This window comes from Lygodium microphyllum, chromosome 11 (assembly GCF_053477565.2).
Source record: "Lygodium microphyllum isolate KBCC chromosome 11, Lygodium_microphyllum_v1.1.10, whole genome shotgun sequence".
Taxonomy (NCBI): domain Eukaryota; kingdom Viridiplantae; phylum Streptophyta; class Polypodiopsida; order Schizaeales; family Lygodiaceae; genus Lygodium; species Lygodium microphyllum.
In genome coordinates, this window is record NC_141145.1 from 8,822,545 (window position 1) to 8,842,187 (window position 19,643).

Here is a 19,643-nt window from a genome sequence, read left to right on the forward strand (position 1 = left end):
AAGTATAAAGCCAAGCTTGTGGCCAAAGGCTATGCACAAAAGAAAGGCATTGACTATGAGGAGACATTTGCTCCTACATCCCGCATGACTACCATTCGGTCTATGGTTGCTTTGGCTGCCCATCATGGTTGGAATGTGTACTAGCTTGATATTAAGATTGCATTTTTACATGGGGAACTTCAAGAAGAAGTATAGGTTCAGCACCCATTGGTTTTGCAGTTGTTGGATCTGAACACTTGGTATGCAAGCTGAAAAAGGCTTTATATGGTTTAAAGTGAGCTCCCCAAGCTTGGTATGCAAAAATTGATGCCTTTTTACTCAGCGAAGGGCTCATTATAGCTCATCAGAGTCTACACTTTACGTATATAAAGAGAGGGGATCCTTGCTGGTCATATGTCTTTATGTTGATGATCTTCTGCTCATAGGAACACATGCTGATCAGATTTTAGTGTTCAAACGAGGTTTGCAATAAACTTTTGAGATGTAAGACTTGGGGCCTTTGCACTATTATTTGGGCATTCAATCCATTCATGATGCTAGAGGCATTGGATTGTCATAGTCTAGATACATTGGTAGACTCCTTGAGAGGTTTGGCTTACAAGATTGTAAGCCAATTTGCACACCAATGGAGACTGGACTTAAGCTGTCCTTGCATGATGACTGTGATTTGTTTGATATCCATATGTATGCTCTAGCAGTTCGATGTCTCATTTACTTATGCAACACAAGGCCTGATATTCAGCTTGCAGTTTCAGCCTTGACCAGATATATGTACCGCCCCATGTGTGTCACATTGGCAAGCTGTGAAGGATGTTTTTTCGTTACTTGTAGAGTACTAGGACTCTTGGATTGCTTTATGCCAAGGGGGGACCACTGCAACTACATGCCTACAATGATTCAGATTGGGCTGGTGATTTTGATTCAGGTCACTCTATGAGTGGAAATTTTCTTGGCTCTTCTTGCATCTCTTGGTTTAGCAAGAAACAGTCCACTGTTGCCACATCGTCATGTGAAGCTGAATACAAGGCAGCTTTCACTACCATAGTTGAATGTGTATGGTTGAGATGTTTGCTGGCTGATTTAGATATATCTGTCACACAGCCTACTCCTTTGTTTATTGATAGTCAGAGTACCATTACAATGGCATGGAACCTAGTGTTTCATGCATGCACAAAACACATAGAGATCCACTATCACTTTATTAAAGAGAGGCTACATGTAGGAGATATCAACGTTGTCTACTATCCCTACCGGTAATGTGGCAGACATCTTCACCAAAGCTCTTCCTTGTGACAAATTTGAAGCATTTTGCAATGCTTTAAATTTGATCTCCTTTGGTGGATGATTCTTGCATATTGATCACTCTTGAGTCTTCACTCCAGGGGGTTTGCCGGGTTTGACTCATGTCTACGCTCACAGAGGAGTGTTAGTGATCCTCAATAGGACACTGATACTTTTTACTCTCCTTACGAGAGGTTTTTTCCTCCAAATTTATTCTCTTTGTTTTATGTGCCTATGTTACACAGTTTGGGGAATTATTGTGTTTTACACCTTTCGGGTGTGAACACACATTAGCAACCCTAAGGTTTAAGGGTTGTACTTTGTACTTGCACATTACACTCTTTGATTATTGCATTGAGAGTTGTGCCTACACTCTCTTCACTATCAACTGTACTCTTAGCTAAGCTTCAATCTTTGTGCATCCTCTCACCTCTCACAAAAGCATCTTGAGATGCATGCCCCTAATGAGCAAGATCTGGCTCAACCTCAAGCCTAGCTTGAAGTGAATGTCTATTTCCATTTTCATGTAGACTAGGAGGCACATGGGGAGAAATGCATTTCTAGCGAGACATTTAGAAACAAAATGGCCCTGTTGGCCACATCTAAAACAATGTCTAGCAAAAGTCCCCCATTTCAGCTCATAAACCAATGGATGCAACCCTAGAGCCTTAAAAATGAAATTTATTGGGCCGAGGTTTTTTGGTATCCAAAAGCATGTAGACTATGTTTTTGTTATGGGAAACCAAATAAGGCTCCACCAAAACTCATCCAAGAGATCTCTAAACCAGAGGAAGGAGCTGCCAAAGGTGAAAAGGGAAATTAACCACTTCCATTCAAATCGGACACACTTGCCTAATACATCTTGAAATTCATCCTTGGGCCTCCATGAACCACATGAACCAATTAACCATCCAAAAACAGAGGGATAGGCTGCATTATCCATGAATGAGCATCTGAAGTATGGAAGAGGACCTCAAAGATCCCTTTCAATCCATCATAAATCTCCTCAAGAAGAGGAGACTACACCTGCCCATCATCATCATTCTGATGCACATCATTACTCAAAAGCATTGACTGCATCCATGCTCTAGTATGTGTAATTAAGGGAGTCCTTCCCATGAAATAAAAGATGACTGCGCTGTTATGGAAGGCAGCAATCTGCTGCAACACTGTTTTTGTCCCCAAGGCAGTCACTACATGATCAGCATCTGATAAAGAGTTCACTTTTCTTTATTTTGCGTGCACATCGTCATTCATGAGATTGTTAGCATGTGCAAGCATATTTTGAAAAGACTCATTTGTCTACAAGTGGGGAATACATGCACTGAGGCATCTCCAAAGCACCTGAAACCGGAGGATCAATCGCCAGCTTGCAGTGTTTACCCATCTCATTTACTTCCAATGGCTCATGAAAATCCTCGGCCAAAGTCTCAATATTAGAGTCTACCAATTCTTTTTCTCCACCTTCTTGAATTTGCTGATCAAGAAAATCCATATTCATACCACCAGACTCCTACATATCCATGTTTGAAGCAACCCAAAACAAACCACGTTTAAGACCACAAGCTGACCTGAAATAGCAACTTGATGTATCCCTGCAGGTCATCAGTTAGTGCATGTCATTACTCATCTCTGCAGGTTGTCAGTGTGCAGTTCGTCATGGTCAGTGCAGGTTGTCTGACTGAACGCTTTGGTTCCTGTGTGGCCTGTCCCTGCTCCTGACACAACAAGTGGTTCCTATGTGGCCTGTCCCTGATTCCTGCAAGTGCCCTCTGATTCCTGTGTGGCCTGGCCCTGCTCTTGACACAACACCTGCAGGATCTCTCTCTCTCTCTCCCGTCCCCCCAAAACAAGTGCATGGTGTGGGCCTTTGGGGTTGGGGGGAGAGCATTGCAAATAGGTTTTCAAATGATTAGGCAAGTACACATGGAAAGCTACCCAAACGACAAAAGAAATGAGAAGACATACCATGAATGATGAAGAGGCATGATCTTTTGTAAGGAAACAACCCCATCTTTTGTTGAATCAAGCCATTCATGAACCAAAGAGCTGGCCAGTTGTATCTTGAGTTAATTCTTTGTTTTTAAACACAAATGTTGTCAATTTTGTCTGATTTGACTGACATGTCATGGTACAAAAAGAGTTATGCTCGGATCAGCACTGATAAGTTTATAACTACTTGTTTGTGCCAGGCTTTCTTGACTACACTATATTATGAGCATGGCAGTACAGACCTTGAATGGCTAAGACGGATTGATCCCAAGGATGCCAGGTATTTTGTCTCCTCAAGTAGCCATGCTTGGAACCCTAGACAACACACTGCAGGTGTTCTTTAACTTTGATGAGTTTGATGTAGAGATTATCTCATGAGTTTACATGGACTGGGGGTGAAGAGCGTGGAATGCATTCGTTTGCTGACACTACACCATGTAGCTTTTCCAGTTAGTTTTCTCAACTAGACGACTCTTCTTCTCAATACCTTCTAGATATATCAAATTGTAATGAATAGTTTGAAGCTTACATTTTCTAAACTGCAATTTGTTCAGGTGGACACAAATGTAGGTAGGATATGTGTAAGACTAGGTTGGGTGCCCCTTGAATCTCTACCGGAAGAGCTTCAACTGCACCTTTTAGAGCTGTAAGTCCAGCTAAATTTGGCTACAATAATAGTTGTTTCTGATTCACATTTTCCATCACGTTTTTCCTTATACAAAGTAGCAGAAACTAGGTTTTTTAAATTGAGGAGGTCCTTTGAGTCCCCCACTTTTCATAGCCTTCTCAATTTCTCAAAAAAAGAGTAAGTTTGCTATTTCTTTTAAAGGTCAGGATATGTGGCCAAATACTAAAAAGGTCTACGTTAGGGCATGCGCATATTAGATGACTGAGTGGTTTTGGTGAGACCAAGTTTGCAGGAGTTTCTTTTCTCCTATCCTTGAGTTGTTGTAAGTACAAGCCTGCCAGCGCAGGTGCAACACAAAGAACCATCATGTTGAAAATGGCATAATATATATTGGAGTCAAGAAGTGGTTTTTGTGATCCAAAGTTCACCTTAAATTCTCTTTTCAACATATGGATGTTGAATGGGTGTTACATCAAGGCCAGAGCCATTGACATTCATTCTCCAAGATTTGTAATCATACTTCAGCTTTGCAGTTTTTCTTGTCCTTTTTTGTTCTTGATGTTATGCAGTGCTGCCTAAACTTCTAATGGATCTTTCTTCTCAAGGATCTCCGATCAACCATTAATGTTGCTATGTTGACTTGCCATTTATGTTTGAATCTTTTTTTTTTCTTTTGGGATTTACATAATTTTCATGAATAACTTGCGTCATTTTGTGTTGCGATCAGGTATCCTATTCAGGAGCAAGTTCAAGCATTTTTGTGGCCACGGCTGTGCACACTTGACCAAAAGACATTGTAATTCAATTATTTGCATCTATCATTCTTGCTTTATTCCTTTTCCATAGGTCCCCTCTCCCTCTCTTTCCCAAACAGAGAAATGAAGGATCATCAGCTAGCTTTTTTATAGTATCTAATAGTTTACCTTGTTGGTGTCGATGCAGGTACGAGCTTCATTATCAGCTGATTACTTTTGGAAAGGTTTTCATTTTTTCTATCGATTCATGTTTTCTTATTGTTCACATGCGCGCGCACACACACACACACACACACTCTCTCTCTCTCTCTCTCTCTCTCTCTCTCTCTCTCTCTCTCTCTCTCTCTCAGAAGTTTAAATAAATGTATGTAAATATTTACATCAGCCCTCCTGGCCAACCAAGCCAGACAGCAATAACACATATGAAGCCAAAAGGTGATCAAAAAAGCATTCAATAAAAATCTCTCTCTTTTTTTTCGTAAAAGGTAATTGTATTAATTACGAAAAAAGGTACGAGTTTACATGATTACAAGATACACGAGGGCTCTAGGCCAATGTGTGTAAAATCCCAGTACAAAGCCAGGAAAGAGTTACACAAGTCATGGCAAAGACGCAGAGGAGATTGCCATATGCCAAGGAAGTAAGTCCTCCCGAGGGAGCAAGTCCGAGTGCCGAATGAGATCTATCTGCCAATGCAAGAGACCTTTAAGCCTGGCAATGTGTCCCGGTACATTAGAGGCCGCATAAAAAAGAAAGGCATTCCGAATGGTCCAATTGTGCCAGCATCCCCAGTATCTAAAAAAGTGGAATAAGATCTTCATATGCAACTGTGGCAGTATGGGGTATTTTGGGTGCACAAAAACCCAATCGAAAGGGGTTAGTGAGAACCCCACCACAGCGTGCCACACCTGTGACAAGAGCGACTAGATATTCTTAGCGAGCGGGCAAGAAATAAAACGATGTCGGGCCGATTCCACAGTAGTGGTGCAGAAGAAACAATTGCCGCTCGAAATTCGATGCTTGGAAAGGGCCGAGGCAAGAGGAAGGCCACCAATCATTATCCGCCAAAGAAAGACCTTGCATTTGAAAGGTGTCTTATTCAACCAGCCCTCCATTACAGTTGCCTTCCACCATGACTGAGATTTCCGCAATCCCCATACCGTATTAGCTTTAACAACCAGCCATTGATGATCTTTAATCAGAAGATGGTACACCTGATTAGCAGAGGCCTTTTCTAAACTCAACCGACCTGCAAGGTCCCAGTCCTGCCAAGGACGATTCACAGCAATGGCAGGAAAGGGTTGCCTGGTTTGAAGCACTAACAAAAGCTGTTCCCATAAATCACGGTATCCACGCGGGATTCTGAAAAGTCTCCTGGCAGTACGAAACGATGTGAAGACATTGCGACTGGCAAGGGTGGCATCCGCAACTGAAGTCACACCCAAACGGGCCATGCGGTTAAATTTTGGTCTGAGCTCATGTTTGTCTTTCCATGAAAGTAATCTCGAGACTACCAACAATTCCAGTTGAAAAGAGTTAGTATGCAAGCGGTCCCCCGTTGGATGCCAACGCGCCTTTTGGAGCACCACTTGCCAGGAGCCGACCAAATGAAGTAACAGAGAGGAGGACGGACTGGAAAACCGAGCGTTTGCATTAAGGACATGCCACCAGGAGCTCCGAAGTTGTGTATTACCATGCTGCCCGCTATCCTCAAGAAAATAACGGGCTATAATGGCCCACGGGTGATGATCCACACACATGGCGCGAAAAAGAGACCAGCAAAGTGCGTGCATATGAGTTTCTGCACCCAAAATAGCTCCACCACCCAAGCGCTTGGGGTTTACATGTATGTGACCACGAAATCCACGAAATACCTGCATGCAATGAATCCTTCTTCCATAACATGAAACGAACGGGGCGAGCGAGAGCCTTTAAAGTAGTAGGAGTCCATGGCAGCAATGGCAAGAAATATGTGAGCATTGGCAGCATAATTGTCTGAGCCACTTTGAGGCGAACATGGAAGGGCCATGCTTGCGACTTCCAATACATAAACTTAGCTGCCAGTTTCTGTGAAATCCACTCTAGTAGTTCCAATACATAAACTTAGCTGCCAGTTTCAGTGAAATCCACTCTAGCAGTTGCTTTGGTCGAGCGTCAACACCCAAAGGGTACCGGAGATGCCTGAGAATGGAACCACGGGGAACAACCTGACCCTGCCAGCCCAATGATTGTAAATCAGACTCCGTGCAACTGAGAATGGCTGATTTGAAGGCATTGATATGAAGACCAGAAGCATGACCAAAGAGCGTCCAAACATCTAATGCCTTGCGAATGTTGTCCTTGTCCGCACACAAAATCATAAAGCTATCATCAGCCAAAGATTGGCTAATGAAGTGCTGTCCCAAAGGAAGAGACAATCCGGCTAGCTGAGTAGAAGCTCCCATTCAAGATAACATTGAAAGAACTGGATGAGTCGCCAGGGCAAAGAAGAGAGGGCTCAAAGGGCAACCCTGTCTCACCGAGCGTGCAAGGACAAATGGCTCGATAACACCACCATTGAGTATAACTCGCGAAGAAGCCGCAACACTAATGGTGTAGATCAATCGAGACATCCGAGTACCAAAACCCATAGCAGACATAAGTTCTGCAATGAAAGACCAGTCTTAATAGTCAAAAGCCTTTTTCAGATCCAATTGAATCAATACCACTTCCTGACTAGAGTGCCTTGCATAGTCAATAGCCATTTGCACATTTAAGATATTATGCAGAATGCTGCGGCCTTTAATGAAACCATATTGAAGAGGATACACAATAGCTGGAAGGTGCTTGTGGAGCCGATTTGCCAGTACTTTGGAAAAGATTTTATACATCAAACCCATCAAAGAAATTGGTCTCCAATGTTGCAACATTGACGGCGAAGGAAACTTTGGAAGCAGTTTGATAAGGCCTTCTTTCCATGATAAAGGCATGACCCCTGTTTCCCAAACCTGCTTCCCAAACCTGCTGAAACATAGCCACCAATGGTTTCACCAGTTGGGTAGCTGAGCTCTCAAAGAATTCATTGGTGAGACCATCCCAACTAGGACTTTTATCCTTAGGCAGGTGTAACAAAACATCCATAACCTCCTCCTCACAAATATCTGCCTCCAAAGTAGTTTGCATATGAAGTGAAACCTGATGGCGGACCAGATCATAGAAGACTAAGCGTGTATGCGTAACCTGGTCAGAAGGCGACGGGGAAGAACCAAGAAGATCTAGAAAATAATTTGTGCACATATTGACAATGGTCTGCGGATCAGTGACCATTCGACCTTCTGAATCCTGGGGTCTAGTCATATTTCAGGAGAAACATGCAGCGCGCGAAAGAACTTATGAGTCTAACAAGCACTATCTTGCAATTTGTCAGTCAAATTGTGCAGTTTGGCCTGCTGATAAGTTTTCAACTGAAATTCTTTAATAAGATCAACCAAACGCATCGCCAGTGACAGCAGAAATTTATCATCTGGGATGTCCACCAACAGCGAACGAACCAAAGCCAGTAAGTCCTCCGCCACGTGTCGACGCTGCCGACAAAGAGAGGCATGATGGATCCCATACTGCCGAGCAACCTGCTGCACATTAGAGAGCAGACGTTCAAAGGAAGCCGTGCCCTCAGAGGCGAAGTCCAATAAAAATCGCTCAATCAACTGCTGCATATAGCCCTGAAAGATTGCATGCTTCAAATAAGACGAGTTGAAACGTAAAGGGAGTCTATCCAGCAATTGCATAAAGGTGCAATGGGTTGTGCAAGTATCTCAAGCTGGAGAGGGAAATGGTCCAATAAGCCATATTGCTGCAAGACTTGCATTTCCAGCATCTTAGGAAGAAAATCATCATCCTGCATGATGTACATTCGGTCCAACCGCGACCATGTAGTTGCATACTGTGCGGAATGAAAAGTAAACCCTGTAGAAGAAGGGTGGAACCAAGACCGTAGATCTTACTCAAGTGCCGCTAGAGCGAAGGCATTCCACACCCGACTTTCCGGAGCATTCATCACCGAATGCCCTGAAGTGGACTGTGAAGAGTCAACACACATATTGAAATCCCCCATCAAGAAACCCCTTTTGCCAAGTGACATGGAGCTCTGCAAAGTCTTCCAAAGATCCCGTCGGGATAAAGGGTCATTCGGAGCCTAGAGGCCCAGCAACCATAAGATCTCTCCTTCAAATAAAACTTCAATTACCACAAAGCGGCCCTGTACATCATTTTTAATAAGAACAGGCTGATATTTCTCATGGACAATCATAAGCACACCAGAATAATGCATAGCACGTGTCCCTGCATAAAACAAGCGAAACCCATGGCAATCCACAACTTTTCCTGCTTCACCGTGACTCTTGTGCTCAACCGCACACAAGACATCCCACTGATTCTCATGCAAGACAGTCCACATGGCATGTTGCTTATGGCGAGAACAAATGCCTCGCACATTCCACGTGGCTATCTTCATATATCAGCAAAAAGAAAATCAGGAACAAGGCACCGCTTGCCTCGATTTAACCTTTTCTGCTAGAATGTCAAGGACACCTTCATCCAGAATAGCAGCTAACACTGCAAAGGAATTCTGACGGCCAGCTTTAGAGGTAGATGGAATATCCACTGCCTTGGGGGTGGAACGGGGATAACGATGATCCCAGGGTGTAATCACATTACCTCTAGTATCAAACGCCAACTTAGCAGGTGGGCCCTTTGGAATGCTTTTCTCGTAGACTGATTACGGGGGGCAGAAGGAACCATAGTACGCGCAGCATGCTGTGAAGAGAACATTTCTTTCCTGCGCATATACGTGCGCACGGAATCTTGTGAAACATTAGGCCCAGAGTCTGCCAGGCCAGCATCCAACTTTTTACCTTTTTTGGGACGTGCCTCTAGCCAATCATTGCTCCTGGAATCCAAACCCAAGACCTGTTGTTTACCTTTATCCAAAACATTAGGTGGTTGGGTGGCCTCTTGTAACGGAGCATCAAGCACGATGTCATCCATAGGCAGCACAACATGCGCAACATTTGAAGACGGTTGCCTCTCTGGGCATTCGAACATAAAATGTTTCAATTTCCCACACGAAAAGCAGTGTCCTGCAAAGTTGCCCCATTTCAAGCGAAAGTGCAAAGGATGCATGCCAGAGCAATCAAGGCGAAGCCACGCAGGTCTTTTCCTGGCAGTGTCCCATAACATACACAAACGGTTTCGATTCATTGCCCTTAGGCTTGGGGGGACCAGCACCATTCCCACAACGGCCATGGCATCCTTTAACAATGGCCAATAGACAGCCGGACAATTTTCCACTTCAACCCACACGGGCATTCACGTTGAAGCAGGCGCTGAAAGTTTGCCATAGGGCGCTATGGCACAACATGGACCAAACGGCGATCAAAGAACAATGGCAGTTTGGACAGGAGATCTGCCCGATGCTTCTCTGATTTCAACAGCACCTCATAGAAGCCTCGGGGCCCAACAAAGATCTCCTCAACACACTCCCCTTGTAGTAAATGGTGCAGCCACTGGCGAATATGAGAAAGCACTGGAATCCTGCCAGTGAAGAAGAGTATAACCGCACGGTCATAAAACACCGAAAAAGAGCGCAAGACAGTTTTCGGGTCTACTGTGGCTTCCAGAACTTCTTCAGTTCCCGAGTCAGAAAAAGCTTCATGATTACGCTGGACATAATCACCAAGTAGAGTATTGGCAAAATCCAGCAAATGCTCCCAGTCAATCTCTTGCGAATCCACAGAATCAGAGGCAACCTGAGTATAAGAACGTTCCTGATGACCCATTGTCTCTTCGGAAGTATGCTTGGAGCGTTTGCCCATAGGCGGAAAGTTAGAACCAAGAGGCATCTCGTCTGTGCAAGGAACCATATCCTCTTGTTCCTCTGTATCAGAATCCGGACCAAGGGCTGGCACCGTTCGGTCGATAAAAGCCATATCCAGCCCATCCATGCTTCTGTCCTCTCTCTCTGTTTCTCACTCTCTTGCTCTCTCACTCTCGTTCACTCTCTCTCTCGCTCGCTGTACAAGGACAGGTTAGTTCTGTACTCTGTGTCGAGTCTCGGTCGCGTGCTCCCCGATTATGTGTCTCTCTCCCTCGTGCGTCACCACAAGATACTCTTTGCAGGCACCCACCGGCAGCAGACCTTACGTAGGGTAGATGGGACAACAACAAGAGCGTACCAGGTTTCGGGATAGGTGGCGCAGGTGCAGGCGACCTGGTGTGCAGCAGGCGACGGCGCAGGTCCAGGTGTCAGCCGAGAGGGGGGCGCAGGTCCAGGCGTCAACGGGGCGTAGGTACAGCGAACAGGCGGCGGCTCTCTCTCCAGGCGGATGTCTTGTGCAGGAAACGGGACGCTAGTGGATGGCGGGTCCTGTCCAGCACGCAGCAGGGGGCGACGGGGTAGTGACGGGTAGGCAGAAGCGGGGCGCAGCGAGACGTGGGCAGAACGGAAGTGACGAGATGATGTCAGACAGGGCGCCGTGCGGGAAAACGCGTCCGCACGTCAGAAGGCAGCAGACCCGCCATTGCTCTCCTCTCTCTCTCTCTCTCTCCTTCCTCTCTCTCCTCTCTCCCCTGCCCTGCTACAGGCCTCCCTCATGCCTCGGACTCGGCACCCATATCACACCACCGCCACTAGCCCTGTCAATACCCGACTTTTCTGCCACCTCCCACCACCGCCCATCACGCATCCGCCACCACAATGAGGCCAGATGCACACATCCCCTGAGGAAGGGATGGGCTCGAGCAAGACATCCCCATCACCAGGCAACCGCACAAGAGGGGAGAAAAATGAGAAATACTCAGCGATTTGGAGCAGCATCGACAAGGTGACAGACTACCACACAAGGAAAGGCATGGAGGCCCTCCGAGATGTATGCAAGGCGCATGACCAAGACATCAGCAACATCAAGGAGATCATGGCAGCAATGTGCGCGGAAACGGCACACCAAATCAAGGAGGAAATAAGCAAGAAAGTACAAGAATGGAAGAACGAAATCTATGCCGAGATCACATCACACTTCACCTCCTGGAAGGTGGACATTGAAACGTCCCTCCAGGAGAGAAACAGGGTGATCAAAGAACTGAGGCACAAGCTCGATGAATATAGAAACCAGCTGGACCTACTCAAGGAGGAAGGAGAAATCACCGAAACAATGCCCACCAAGGTGCAAACCGAGATCAACGAGCTGAAGACACAAGTAACAAAGGAGCTCAACACATGGGCGAATATAGTGAAACAAGCACAAGCCTAAGTGGCCGAGAACTCCAAATGGATTGAGGTAGCCAAGAAGTCACCAACAAAGAAGGAGTTTGTGAATGCAGCACTAGAGGAGGAGAAAAGGAGAAAGCTTAGAGCGCTCCACATCCGGGTGGTCGGATGGAAGGAAGGGGATAGCCCCCTGGCAGACGCCAAGCAGATATGTGAAAAGCTGGGAGTGGAGGACCCTCAAATAGTGGAGAATGCATGGCGCGTAGGGAAAGACCTTACCAAGGGAAGGCCTCTTATCCTCAAATTTGCCAACTTAGAATCCAGATGAGTCTTTCTCTCTAAAAGGACAGCTCTAAAAGGGAAAAAAGTCTACCTAGAGGATGACCTCACACCCGCACAGGTGGCACACCGTAAAGCATGCATGCCACAAATCTTGGAGGTTCGCAAAGCGGGAAAATGGGCAGTATACAGAGATGGTCGTGTCATCATCACAGATAAACGCCAATGACGGGGAGCGGCCTATGAGACCCACTTGAGGTTTGCAGTGTGGAACTGCAACGGAGCTATGAAAACAGATGCAGGATTATTCCAGGAGACCTTCACCGGCAAGGACATCGTCCTCTACACAGAAACCCACCAAAGCTCAGGCACCTACTTACTAGAAGTGAGGGGATATAGATGGGAGACGGCATGCCGCCCTAGAGCCCGAACAAAAGGAGGGACCCGAGGGTCCGGAGGGGTGGTTGTGTTGTATAGGGAGGAGTTACAGCCATGGTGCAAGTCATGCGGAAAGATGAGGAAGCCCGGTTCATGTGGATCCGGATACACACAGATCGCCCCCGAGACATATACATGGCGGTGTGCTATTTCCCACCAGCACACTCCCCATACGCACCATCGAAGGGCGAGTCACCATACCTACCATTGTACGAAGATATCATGCACTACTCCAGCTTGGGGGATGTCATGTTGGCCGGAGACTTCAACGCACGCACAACACAGAGGTAGACCCCCTTCTTCGAGAGCGAAGACCACATGTACAAAGAGATTGCACCGGAGGAGATAGGACTCAAGCGGGCATCACAGAACACAGCTGAATGCACCGAATATGGTGAACACCTACTGGCGTTAGGGGGGGCACACAGACTGGCCATCCTCAACGGTCTCGACAGATTGCCCGAGTCGGATGCCCTCACATGCTTCCCACACAAGCACGCAGCCAATTGCATCGGACGGGGGGCACATGGAGCACCCACACAGAAACTGGGAGGAAGCACAGTGGACTATATCCTTGGCCCTTTATCACTTATCCCCGACATCTAGTCCTTTAAAATATCCCCTCGCCCACTCGCAGTGGCTGCCGACCATGTCTACCTGCAATTTGACATAACCTGCAGGTATGACCTAACCCCCCCAACAAGCAACCCCCCCTCCCCCCCCCCCCCCCAAAGATTCCCCAGGTATCACTTTACCAGGCTAACTGCGAGCGCATACTCCGACCATCTCTATTGGAGCCTTCAAGCAATGGACCCCCACGCACCCCTGGAGGAGGTCACAGCACAGTTGGCGGGCACACTACACACCTCGGCTACCGAATACTTCCCGCACACATTCCCCCACTCCACCCCTTCGAACAAGAATGTCCCACAGAATAGCTGGTACGACGTAGAGTGCAGGGAAACCCGGCTCCGTCTTCAACAGGACGAAGCATAGGGAGTACACACGCATAAACAGGCACGCTTGATCTTCCGTCGTCTAGTGCGACGGAAGAAACGAGCCTACCTCTCCAAAGTGGAACACGAATTCTACCAGCTATTCTTAGGACAGGATAGCAAAGAGGCATGGAAGGCGTTTCAGGAACCCCGAGCCCAGACGCCCATCACCTCCTCGGACACTTGGCACGCATATGCAACCTCACTATACCAAGTACCTAAGCAGCCCCAGCTACCCCGGCCCCCAGGGAGCAGACCCGGATCATCCACATTCTTTAGCATGGGGCGGGTTCGGGACGCCATTGATAGACTCCAAAATGGCCGTGCCCAAGACCACGAAGGCTTGGTAGCAGAGCATTTGACCCATGCTAGAGACATACTGGCACCTCTCCTAGCACACATGTCTACAGAGCCCTATGCGAAGGCTTCCCTGCCAGCTGGTCAGCCAACACCATAATACCTATCCTGAAGGCCGGAGACCCCATGGTTCCCACGAACTACTGAACAGTCATGGTTGGCCATGTACTAGCCAAGCTCTATGGATCCATACTGGACCACGAGCTGAGCAAGTGGGCAGAGCAACACCAACATTCGGCGGCGGGACAAGCAGGGTTTAGGAGGGGGTTCTGCACCCTTGACCATATCCTCACACTGAGAGCCATCATAGAGGAGGGCAGAGCACATGGAAGACGGGTGTACTGCTGCTTCGTGGACTTCCGCAAGGCCTTTGACATAGTCCCACGAGCGAGGCTCATGCAGAGACTACAGGAACTGGAGCTACCAACCGAAATGCGATGGGGGATACTGGCACTATACGAATCGGTAACGGGCCGAGTTCGGGCACCAGGAGGGCTGTCAAAGGAGATAACCAGCACCATCAGAGTCAAGCAGGGATGCCCACTCTCACCCACCCTATTTGGCCTCTACATTGATGAGAGCTCAGAGTACATAGATAGATTGGGCGAGGAGGGATCGAGTGTGGGAGGGACACTGATACCCATCTTATTATATGCGGACGACATAGTCCTCATCTCCAGCACACCTGAAGGGCTACAACGCCAACTAGACGCACTACAGGCCTTCTGCCAAGACAAAGACCCAACTGTGAACCTGGGGAAAACCAAGGTCATGGTGTTCAACACGTCAACCCAATGGCTCCGACGGTCGGTACCCCCCTTCACATACGGCGGAGAGACCGTGGACGTGGTCCAAAGATACATAGACTAACCCGAGGTTATGCAGCCCTCGGGTCAATGGAGAACCAATGTGCCCGCATACAGTTCCAGGAACCCCGGACAAAGCTCTGGCTTTTTGACACCTTGGTCACACCAGCCCTCCTGTACGGGGCTCCCATATGGGGGTCCAGTCTCTACCACACGCGGAGGGCCCCATAAGATCAGCCACGGCCTAAGGAGGAGGCCACCTATGAGGGATGGGAGCAGATGGAGAGACCCTTAATACTTATGATCTCACGGATGTTCTGAAGCAAGCCCTCTGTACCACACGAGATCATCGGCGCAAAGCTGGGGGCACCGCCCCTCGTTGCTGAGGCCCTCTTCCAGACCGTGACCTTCTTGCGCCGAATATGGGACCTGCCCTGGCACCGGTACCCCAAACTCGCCCTGAAGTCATCCAAACAGCTAGCAACACAAGGGGACACTGAGTGCTGGTATGCCCGAACAGAGACCTGGCTATGGCTCCATGGTCTGCACATGGACCACCTCCCCCCACTACAATACAGCCTAGACTGCCCACACCTGGAGCTCAGCCGAGAGGAGGTAAATCGCATCACCAGAATGGATATCATCCAGATAGACATGGCCAGGACATGGGTGACCCCCACGTCGGAAGTAGGAACCAAGAAGGCTTTCTACCGAGAACACTTCCTGCACATCTCCCCGGATGGCTTCATCACCCGCCCAAGCTACATGGACACACACCTGTCTCACGGGGTTAGAAGTGCCATCGGATAGATCCGCACGTCCTCACACCAAGTACGGGTTGAAACGGGCAGATACGGGGCCAACCCCCTCCCCCCAGAAGACCGAATCTATCAGCTCTGCCATCTCAAGCCAGAGACAGAGGAACACTGTATCTGTAGATGCCCAGTGTACTACGAAACCCGGGGACGCTTCCATTGCCTATTCAGCGAAGGATTCGGACCACTCTCCAAGGTGATGGAATTCAAAGACCAGGATGCTTGGGGCTCTTTCTACTGGAAATACGGCGCCACAGAGACCACCTCCTACGAACCACGGAGCAAAGACAAGGAGCTGCCAACCAACGCACACTCAACGAATTCTACCAAATACCAGCTACCCTCCCCACCACCGAGCCCCCACCAGCCCAACCGGCCTCCCGACCCCCGGGGACCACCTTAGAAATAGCCACAGCGAGAGGTAAAGCCTGGCGCCCACGCCCTCCGGCCCCCGTCCCCGCCCCCGCAGAAGACACATGTCGAAGATACAAGGGATACTACGCCGCCATCGGAGGGCCTTGCCCCGCCGCTTTAGTCTCTCCATGTTAGACTGACCCATGTGGGACATCCTACGATGAACACCCCAGGAGCAGTTCCACACTGCACGGGGAGTACCTCTAGATTGTATCTAGTCTAGATATCATTTTGTACCTACTCAATTTAGTTCAACATAGCATAAACGTTAGCTTCACCGGGACTTTTGAAATCTCCCAGACATTTTGTATGCAACATTTTGGTCTCATAGGCCAACTTGGCCTGTTGTAGACGTTAATATAACTTTCTTGTTTCTTTCTCTCTCTCTCTCTCTCTCTCTCTCGCTAAAAGCTCCTAAATGAAATGAGCATCTCTCTCTCTCTCTCTCTCTCTATCAAAAAAAAACTCTCTCTCTCTCTCTCTCTCTCTCTCTCTCTCTCTTTTGTAATGGATAATTATATTAAATTATGGAAAAAAGTATAGGATAACAAGATAAGTGCAGGGTGGCTCTAATCCATCATATATAAACCAGATACAATGGACTCAGCAACAGAAAAGTCGAGAGTGCAAAAGGCATCTCGAGACTAGATAGACACAAAGGATTAAGAGGTTTGGTGAGATTTTGTCATGTGGGCATGGGCCTTCGCTGCCAACGTCTTAAGTACACCATCTTCAAATAAGTCTCCTAGCACCACAAAGGGATTGGGTCTTTGATGTTCAGCTTGTGAGAGGGAGGTGCATTTGTAGAGTGGGAGGTAGAACCTGGATACTTGCAATCCCATGGAGTGATGACTCTACGAGCATCATCAAAGCCTAGTTGAGCTGGAGGGTTGTGGGCGTGCAATGATGGTTGAGTCAATTGCTATTGTTACTGTTGCTCTTTTGGGGGTGGCAGGTCCTTGGCAATAGTAGGAACTGGAGCAATAGGTGCATTCAAGGATTTGTCTCGACAACGCAAATAAGTGGGAAGTGGTCCTGGGAAGAAGAATGGTCAGTAGGTAGTGCAGGCATGAAAGTCTCCTTTGCTTTTCTTTTGTTGCGGTGAGCTTCTGTCTATCCATGTGTGTCTGGATTTGAAGAAGAGGCAGTTTGCTTGCCTTTAGACTGAGGAGGCTGGGTAAAGCATCCTCACAATCCTTTAGAAACAGTATGCCCTGTATATGGTCTTTCCAAAGGTCAAAGCCATGACCATCAAACCATTTTATTTCTATCAAACTCTTGATGTCTGAATTGGAAGAAGTTGCAGCCATTTTATCACGAACACAAGAGTGAATGCCCTGGACTGCAAAAGCACAAGTTGTGAACCAGCAAACACACTGCTGTTCTTCCTCAAACAGTAATAAATCTTTGCTGTTTATTCATAAACCAGGCATCACATGGGCAAAAAACTGCAAAAATTTACCAAATTCTGCACAAAGCCCCAAAATTTCAGGTCCAATAGTGCATAAATATCAGCCAATCTGACCCAGTTGGGCAAAATTTTACTAATACATGAAAAGCCCCAATTTTCCAAGGTTCAATGTCAGGAAATTTTACTCAAAAAAGCGAAATTCCAACAAATTTGGCAAAATCCCCAATTTGATTGAGGTCACCACACGCAATGTTTGCAATTTCTGACCTGAATGTCGCTGTCAAGCATGGATGAGATTAAATCCAAGAAAAGCCCCAAATTTTTGGGCCAGATTCGCACAGATCTATGATCCATGCTTCCTTGCGTGAACCCCAATCATAAGAAAGGAGTTAAAAGAGATTTGAAAGAAAAATAAAAATTTTTGATTTTGAGGAAAAATGATGGGGGGAGGAGAGGGGGGGAAGGGAGGTCCGTTGACTTGTCAAGCGGGGCGCGTGACATGTCAGGCGTCACGTCACCTGCGTCCGATTGCCCGACTGCTCGTTGCCTGTGTCTGATTGTTAGGTGTCACATCACCTGCACCTGATTGCCCATCGCACGACTGCCTTGCGCCTGATTGCCCATCGCCCAACTACTACCTTGTTGCCTGCTGCTGCATGCTCAGTTGCCTGTTGTTCGACGGTCAACCACTCAGCAGTGCCGACTTGTTACTTGCCGAGTGCCCCGAGTCCTGCCGATTGACCTTCTTCTGCCTTGAGGTGTTCGCGAGCTGATGGTTGTCGCCTGTCAGTCTTTCAAACTAATAGCTAGAGCCCGTGGTCTCAGGAAACGCGCACTGTATGCTCTGATACCAGTTGTTGAAGCTCAGCTGGGAATGAGCAGCAGTTCGAGGAGTGAGAGTGACGAAGAGAGAGAGAGAGTTCAAGTATGATTGGATTTGAGTGTACCAACAATGTGTTGATACACAAAGAATAAAATGTATTTATACTTAGGACATATACGGGTGCATTCACATGTACAATTGAATAATGTGCATGTACTATATACGAAGGTGAAAACAGGCCTTTATCCACCTTTATCCCCAACAACTTCTAGTTCTTTGCCAAAGTACAAGGCACGACTGGTTGCTAAAGGATACAAGCAAGAACATGGAATCGATTTTGATGAAATCTTTTCTCTTGTAGTCAAAATGACTACTTTGCAAACCATTTTGGGCTTGCTTGCATTTGAAGATATGGAACTCATATAGATGGATGTCAAGATAACCTTTTTACATGGTGATCTACATGAGGAGATCTATATGCAGTAGATTGAGGGTTTCGTTGCAAAGGGAAAAGAGCACATGATATGTAAACTCAACAAGAGTTTGTATGGGCTGAAACAGATACCACGAGAATGGTATCATAAATTTGGGCTGAAATAGATACCACGAGAATGGTATCATAAATTTGATACATTTATACAATCTCAGGGATTCCATAGATCTCAAGTTGATCACTGCTTATACATCAAGAAGGCAGCACATGGTAGCCTTATTCTCTTGGTTTTATATGCGGATGACATGTTGATTGCAGACAGGGATGTTCGTGCATTGGACTCCTTGAAGCAAAGCTTACACGGTAGCTTTGATATGAAGGATCTTGGTGAGGCCAATTATATTCTTGGCATGCATATACTCAGGGATAGATCGAGGGTCTTCTCTATCTCTCATAGTAGGAGTATGTTACTAAGGTTTTGCAGCGTTTTAATATGGAGAGGGGGGGAAAGCCATTGGTGTACTGTTGCCTCCATATGTGAAACTTAATGCAGGTGACAGCCCTCCATCTGATGATGGAAAGGCTAAGATGGCAAAGATTCCTTATGCTTTAGTCATTAGTAGCTTGATTTATACTATCGTTGCTACATGTCTTGACATTGCGTTTGCAGTGGGAGTGGTTAGCAGGTACATCGCATATCCTAGCAAAAAGCATTGGGAAGCAGTGAAGGGTATCATGAGATATCCTAAGGGCATAAAGGATTTGTGTATGTGCTTTGGGAAACAGAAGTCATTTGTTGTTGGCTTCACGGATGCAGACTATGCTGGTCATCCTGACTAGAGAAAGTCTACTTCAGGGTATGTGTTCACATTCACAGGGGGAGCAGTCTCTTGGATATCCAGGGTACAAAAGTGCGTTGCATTGTCTACTACAGAGGCAGAATATGTGGCTGCCTATCGTTGAGGCATGCAAG

General features: G+C 47.0%; 1 protein-coding gene and 1 pseudogene across 4 annotated transcripts in view; both read left to right on the top strand.

Annotated features, from left to right (window-relative positions):
* Window positions 1–19,643, top strand: part of LOC148028522 (DNA glycosylase/AP lyase ROS1-like) — a 303,662-nt gene that overhangs the window by 45,188 nt on the left and 238,831 nt on the right. For all 4 annotated transcript variants that reach the window (XR_015692494.1, XM_087688800.1, XM_087688801.1 and 1 more), the window contains exons 6-10: window positions 3,474–3,553; window positions 3,638–3,722; window positions 3,828–3,919; window positions 4,629–4,697; window positions 4,844–4,880. Coding sequence is in view for 3 of the 4 variants with exons in the window: in XM_087688800.1 (XP_087544926.1) it covers window positions 3,474–3,553; window positions 3,638–3,722; window positions 3,828–3,919; window positions 4,629–4,697; window positions 4,844–4,880 (363 nt within the window). In the remaining variant the exon portion in view is untranslated. The remainder of the gene's footprint in view (window positions 1–3,473; window positions 3,554–3,637; window positions 3,723–3,827; window positions 3,920–4,628; window positions 4,698–4,843; window positions 4,881–19,643) is intronic.
* LOC148028523 (uncharacterized) lies at window positions 12,935–19,510 on the top strand (annotated as a pseudogene).